Raw genomic sequence first — 7,531 nt, 5'->3', positions numbered from 1 at the left:
AAAATAAAATAAAATAAAATAAAATAAAATAAAATAAAATAAAATAAAATAAAATCAGAGGTACGGATTTATCTATCCATTAAAAAAAAAAAAAAAAAAAAAAAAAGAGCACTCAAGGGACAACATGCCCCCAAAAGGATATATATATATAGATAGATATATCTATCTATCTATATATATATATATTTTAGATAGGATTCACTTGGGGGGGGCTGGGATCTTGGCACAATTTTAGATACTTTTCTGAAAGAAAAATAGTTTAATATAAAATGTTAATTTTGATAACCCTTTTGTGAAACTATGAGTGTATATTAAAAATGGGAGTGGGGAAGAGTCCATTATTCAAATAAGCCACACTGAATCTCACACTCCAAATAAAGTATTTGATCAGAGTAACAAACACTATCATCACACAAAATATCTAAAGTTAACTCCTCAAAAGGCCTGCAAGTTTTCTTTAGGCTAACTTAATATTTTTTTTCCAAAGTTAAATTTCAATACCCCAGGTTTGGGTAAAGCTGCTACAGAAAACCCGGAAGTTTAATGTGTGAGGTTTTCTTTTTCCTTTTTAAAGAAAATTTCACATCACATACAAACCATACCCATCCTGAATTCTGTAAACAGCACAGCACTCTGGGATTAGACCTCTCATCATCAGAGCTTTCTTTAGACTGTCTCGGACTGTAACTCCACATCTTGCAGGTACCTATGGTATCATAAATATACGGTATGAGGTAAAGGGAATAAATCATACATTTTTTTGCATCATTTTAAAAAGCTCAATACTTTATAATATCTTTAAAATATCACATGGATTAGTATGTCAAATACAACATCATTTGTAACGCTAACCTGCCATTAAAGGAAAATTATGACTCAAGTATCTACTTTCACCAACTTAAAGCAAAATTGACTTTGCTTTTTATTAAAATTATGAAGTATTTTAACATATAAAAAGTGAACAGAAAATATAACAGATTCCTATGGACCCATCACTGAGAAATAACATGTCAACATTTAAAGCAAAAGCAATTAAAATTATAATTTGAATATAGTTGACACACATTATATCAGTTTTAGGTGTACAGCACAGTGATTCAACTTCTCTATACATTATGCTATACTCGCAAGTGTAACTACTATCCATCACCATACAACACTATAATATCATTGACTATATTCCCTAAGCCTTTCATCCCCATGACCGGAAGCCTGGATCTCCTACTTCCCTTTATCCATTTTGTCTATCCCTCAATTCTCCTGTCCTCTAGCAGCCATCACTTTGTTCTCTGATTCTGCTTTTTGTCTGTATTTCTTTTCATTTTTATTATTTTTCAGGACCCTCCATACTGTTTCTCAGTGGCTGTGCCAAATTACATTTTCATCAACAGCATATGAGAGTTTTTTTTTCCCTCTACATTCTACATCCTAACACTTCGTTCGATTTTAGTGATTCTGACAGGTGTAAGGTGTTATCTCATTGGTTTTTTTTTTTTTTTTTAAGATTTTATTTTTAAGTAATCTCTACACCCAACACGGGGCTCAAAATGATAACCCCAAGATCAAGAGTCGCATATTCTACTGACTGAGCCAGCTAGGCAGCCCCCTCATTGTGGTTTTGATTTGCATTTCTCTGATGATTACTGATGGTGAGCATCTTTTCCTGCGTCTGTTGGCCATCTGTAGGTCTTCCTTGGAAAAATATCTATTCAGGTCCTCGTTTATTTTTTAATCAGGTTACTTGGAATTTTTGGTGTTGAGTTGTATGTTCTTTACATATTTTGAATATTAACCCTTTATCAGATATATCATTCACAAATATCTTCTCTCATTCAGTAGGTCACCTTGTTCTTTTGTTGGTGGTTTCCTTCGCTAGGCAAAAGCTTTTTATTTTGGTGTAGTCTCAATAATTTATTTTTGCTTTTATTTCCCTTGCTTAAGGAGACATACCTAGAAAAATGTTGCTAAGGCTGATATCAAAGAGATTACTGACTATGTTTTTTCTGGGAGTTTTATGGTTTCAGGTCTTACATTTAGGTCTCTAATCCACTTTGAGTTTATTTTTGTATATGATATAAATAGTCCAGTTTTTCCAACACCATTTATTAAAGAGATTGTCTCTTCCCCATTGTTTATTCTTGCATTCTTTGTCATAGGTTAATCGACCATACAATCGTGGGTTTATTTCTGGGCTCTCTATTCTGCTCCATTGATCTATATGTCTATTTTTGTGCCAGTACCACATACTTGGTATGATTACTACAGCTTTGTAGTATATCTTGAATTCCAGAATTGTGGTATTTCCAGCTTTGTTGTTCTTTCTCAAGATTCCTTTAGTTATTTGGGGATCTTCTGTGGTTCCATACAAATTTTAGGTTTATTTGTTCTAGTTATGTGAAAAATTTTGGCATTTTGATAGGGATTACATTCAATCTATAGATTGGTTTGGGTAGTATGGACATCTTAACAAAATTAATCTTTCCAATCTATAAGCATGGAATATCTTTCCATTTGTTTGTGTCACCTTCAATTTCTTTCATTAATGTTTATAGTTTTCAAAGTATGGGTCTTTTACCTCTTTGGTTAAGTTTATTCCTAGGTATTTTATTCTTTCTGGTAGAACTATAAATGGAATTGTTTTCTTAATTTCCCTTTCTGCCACTTCATTACCAGCACATGGAAATGCAACTGACTTCTGGGTATTAATTTTATATCCTGCAACTTTACTGAATTTATTTATTACCTCTGGTAGCTTTTTTTGGTTTTGTTTTTTGGTGGGTCTTTACGGTTTTCTATGTATAGTATCATGTCATCTGCAAATAGGTGAACTTCTTCCTTACCAATATGGATGCCCCATTTCTTTTTCTGGTCTGACTGCTGTGGATAGGATAGGACTTCCAGTACTAAGTTGAATAAAAGTGGTGAGACTGGACATCATTGATTTGTTCCTGATCTTAGGGTGAAAGCTCTCTTTTTCACAACTGACAATGATGTTAGCTTTGAGTTTTTCAGTATCTTTCCTCAAACCAACTTTTTTGAGTCTTTATCACAAACAAATGTCGAATTTTGTCAAATGCTTTTTCTCCATCTATTCAGATAATCATATGATTTTTATCCTTCACTTTGTTGATGTAGTATATCATGTTGATCGTCTGTGAATAATGAGGCACCCTTGCATCCCTGGAATAAATCCCACTTAATCATGGTGACTGATCCTTCTAATGTATTGTTGAATATGTTTTGCTCATATATTGTTGAGGATTTAAAGCAAAATCAATGTAATCCTTCAATCACACTAACGGTCCTTAAAAGATGTCTTGCTATTCCTAAACATGGTGGGAATAAAATACTTATCTTAGTATGTATAATTGGTATTTGTTGTTTACTTGCCTAACATCCCTGTGTTTTCTGGGAGCCTGTCCTTCACTAAAAATCCACATGACACCAGTGAGCATATTAATCAAGGGTCACTGCTTTTCTGGCTACACGAGACATAAGCTGGTAAATCAGTTTCCCATATCCTTGGCAAAAGCAACTGATCCAGGCCTAGATATATGACCCAAACAGAGTTTGTCCCTAAATTGACTAATGCATACTGGCTGAGAAAGTTTCTGTTTTGACTATAGTTACAGTGTGCCAACAGGATAGAACCTGGAGCTGTCTGTGGCCATCCTCCCTACTACACTGAGAAAATCTAGTTACAGGATGAAGCTAACCAAGGGAGAAGCAAAAGTAACATCAGGAGTGTGGAGTGAAAAGGCACTGGAAACAGATAAAAATTATTTTTCTGTATATTTGAAATTCCTCTATCCTGGTCTTTTCCACACATGCCCCATCCTTCCAGATGAATCTGAATACTTTACAACTGAAAAAGACTGACAAATACAGTATGCACTCAAATGAGGCAGTGGGAATTCAGGTTGGTCAGTTTTTAAGGGGGAAGGGGAGTGGAGAGAGAGGTGATGTGTTAGTTACTAACAAGAAAATTCAAGGTTCCACTCTTAAATCACTAAAGTACTTAGCAAACCATAAGTTGCCAAAGAAATTGAAAATCTTTGGGCTACATGGGAAGAAACAGTGTAAAGGTAAATACAAGACGACCTAAACAGTACATTGAAGAAGGAACAATTCAGAAATCCACATTAGGACCTACGATTAGAAAAAAGAGGAGACAGATTTTAGCTTAATATAACCACCATTCAAACCATCCAGCAAGAGAAATATTGGAGAAGACATGAGGGAACAGTCTCATCACTGGAAGTACTCAAGAGCCTGGACTGGTACAGTTGATTCTCTTTATTTGTGGATTCCATATATGCAAATTTGTTTCCTTTTTTTGTATTCTCAAAATCAACATGTGCAGTGCTTATACAGACATGTGCAGAGCAGTAAAAAATCTAAGTTGCCCAATGCACACCTTCCCATCTGAGGATGAGCAGGTGATACCCTGCCTGCCTGTTCTCACTGTCATACTGTAAACAAGTGCCCTATGCCAGGAGGCTTTTAAGCTAATGGACCCTAGCCAGTTGTGAAGAAATTAATAACCTAGGGGCCAATATACAAAAGCCATTTTGGCTCATTTATATAATAGTAACCCTTCATTTCCCTTAGAAGCAACGGTCTAATATTCTTTAATTCAGTGTTTCTGGTGAATTTATAGACCATAACTACTACAAATATTAAAAACTGGCTGTACTTTCCAGAAATAATGAACAGAGAGAAAGTTTACTTTTACCCTCTGCTACTCATATTCTGTATACTTGATTTAAAAACTTATCAACAACCCTATCTCTAGTTTTAAGCCCTATCCCATGTCACCAGAGGAATCTTTCTAAAGAAGGTATTTTTTTTTTTTTTAAAGATTTTATTTCTTTATTTGACAGAGAGAGAGACCACAAGTAGGCAGAGAGACAGGCAGAGAGAGAGAGAGGAAGAAGCAGGTTCCCCGCTGAGCAGAGAGCCCGATGTGGGGCTCGATCCCAGGACCCTGGGATCATGACCTGAGCCGAAGGCAGAGGCTTTAATCCACTGAGCCACCCAGGCGCCCCTAAAGAAGGTATTCTTAACTTGTGTGTATGTCAAAGACTTCTGAGAATTTGGAGTGCCTGGGTGGCTCAGTTGGTTAAGCTTCTGAGTCTTGACTTCGGCTCAGGTCATTATCTCAGGGTCATGAGACTGAGCTCCAAACATCAGGTTCTGTGCTGGGCACAGAGCCTGTTCAAATTCTCTCTTTCCCTCTGCCCCTCCCCTGCCTCTTAAGAAAAAAAAAAAAGATTTCTGAGAATCTGAAGAAAGTCTTAGATGCTCTCTCTGAAACGTATAATTTCAGAAGGTTCACCGAACCTGAAGCTCATGTATCAACTTTCAATGAACTGAGATTTAGACTCCATTCTAAAATGTAATTTTATTTTTCAGTAGTCTGCTCATATTTCTCATTATTTATAGGGCAAAATTCAAATACTCCTCAAAATTTTCCAGTTCCTTATAGGGAAAATTTAAAATTCTATAACACGGCATATAAGGTCATGAGTGAACCGTGGCTATTTACTACACCTCTCAGTTCCCTTGGTAATTTCCCTCATGCACTCCTGTCATGTATCTTCTAATATAGGTATGCTTAATTCCAAAGTGTATGTATATTTCATCAGCAGACAAAAATACCTTCTACTCTCATTAATAAGGGAAAGTCATCAGTCAGTCCTTCATTCTACTACTGCAGGCTGGTTTTTTGAAACTATTTGCTCCTTCATTGATAGTGCCAGTTCAACAGACTGACAGACCAATATAAACTCTAATATGTAAAGGAAATTAAAATAAAGGTAGTATCTGAAAAAGGGTAAAAATGTCCACGTTGAGACTGTTGAACTGGTTTAGGAAAAAGGTCCGTACTTCTGTATATATCATCCGTAGTATACTGTATACTAGGGTAAACTAAATGAATCAAAGAACTTAAATGTTGAAAAAAGGAAGGAAGGAACGAACCATAAAAGTACTGGAAGAAAACATGGCAAAATCCTTTATAACCTCAAGTTAAGAATGACTTTATAATTATGATGCAAAATCTGCCATAAAAGAAAAAATGTTAAGTTCAACTACATAAAACTCATTCTTATAAGGCAAAACAAACTATAAGCAGTCTAAAGACAAATATAAACCATGAAGAAATATATTTGTAACCTAAAAAGCAAAGTCATAAGGCGAAAGCAAACTGGTAAAAACTATCTGCACTCACTTAACATTAATGTAATCCTCCTAATATGCAAAGAGTTGAAAATCTGAGATTTTCTAACAACCCATTTTTCTAACAACCAATTAAAAAAATGGGCAAAGTATATGAAATATAGTTCACACAAACAGAAGCAGGAATGGTGTTCAAACATGAAAAGATGGTCAACCTCACGAGGAGCAAAGCAAACTCAAACTTGTCAAAATATTTTTCACTTATCAGAGTGGTAAAAGTCCAAAAGCTTGCTAACATGTTCTGTGGATTAGGCTATGGTAAGTACGCATCTCACACACTGCCAGTGGCAGCGCAAAATTAAGCAAGACCTACAAAGCGAAATTTCAAAGTATCTATCAGAAATGCACACATAAATTTCCTTTTGATCCAGGCAAGCATACCTTCTTTTTTTTTTTTAAGATTTTATTTATTTATTTGACAGAGAGAGAGAGATCACAAGTAGACAGAGAGGCAGGCAGAGAGAGAGGAGGGAGCAGGCTCCCCGCTGAGCAGAGAGCCCGACGCAGGACTCGATCCCAGGACCCTGAGACCATGACCTGAGCCGAAGGCAGCGGCTTAACCCACTGAGCCACCCAGGCGCCCAGGCAAGCATACTTTTGATATAACTACAGTATTCTGGGAAACTAGAGTATATCTATACATTGAAATCTACAGCTATAAAAAGAGTATTTAAAAGTTCTCTATATATGGAAATGGAACATTTCCAGGGTGGTCTACATAAACATTAAGATACAGAATGATATATATGGTATGATGGCTTGTGTACACAAAGAGGAGTGGGGAAATGAGAAAAAAAATATTTTTGTATTTGCCTGTAGCTACATTAAAAAAAAAAACCCCAGAAAATATACATACACACCCCAAAGAAATATAGTGACCTAAAAAGTTCACGGGAACCTAGATGTATAGAATATAGAAACAGGGTAGAAACAAAATTTATCTAAATACCACATGAAAGAATTACCTGATTGAAAAGAAAAAGGGGAGGAGAGGTTTGCCTCATATTTAAAGGCTGAAAAGATACTTTCAAAAGAACCAGGTTTATGCACCTTCTCCAGATTCTAAAATTAAATGTCCTTGATTAGGCTATCAAAGCAGGAACAATTTTTTTCTAACAACTTTTTTTTTTTTTTTTAAGTTTTATTTTTTTTTAAACATATATCTTTTTATCCCCAGGGGTACAGGTCTGTGAATCGCCAGGTTTACACACTTCACAGCACTCACCATAGCACATACCCTCCCCAATGTCCATAATCCCACCCCCCCAACCCCCTCCCCCCATTAACCCTC

General features: G+C 35.7%; 1 protein-coding gene across 2 annotated transcripts in view; it reads right to left on the bottom strand.

Moving 5' to 3' along the window:
• The window catches only part of LOC111151941 (B-Raf proto-oncogene, serine/threonine kinase), a 193,786-nt gene that overhangs the window by 71,015 nt on the left and 115,240 nt on the right, over positions 1–7,531 (bottom strand). For both annotated transcript variants that reach the window (XM_022510180.1, XM_022510179.1), the window contains exon 4: positions 603–706. In XM_022510180.1, coding sequence (XP_022365888.1) covers positions 603–706 — 104 coding nt within the window. The remainder of the gene's footprint in view (positions 1–602; positions 707–7,531) is intronic.

The sequence above is a fragment of the Enhydra lutris genome, unplaced genomic scaffold (genome assembly GCF_002288905.1).
Source record: "Enhydra lutris kenyoni isolate GAN:26980312 unplaced genomic scaffold, ASM228890v2 scaffoldscaffold27, whole genome shotgun sequence".
In the NCBI taxonomy this organism is placed as follows: Eukaryota; Metazoa; Chordata; class Mammalia; order Carnivora; family Mustelidae; genus Enhydra; species Enhydra lutris.
The sequence above is the reverse complement of the archived record's forward strand: the minus strand, read 5'-3'. Positions and strand labels throughout refer to the sequence as shown.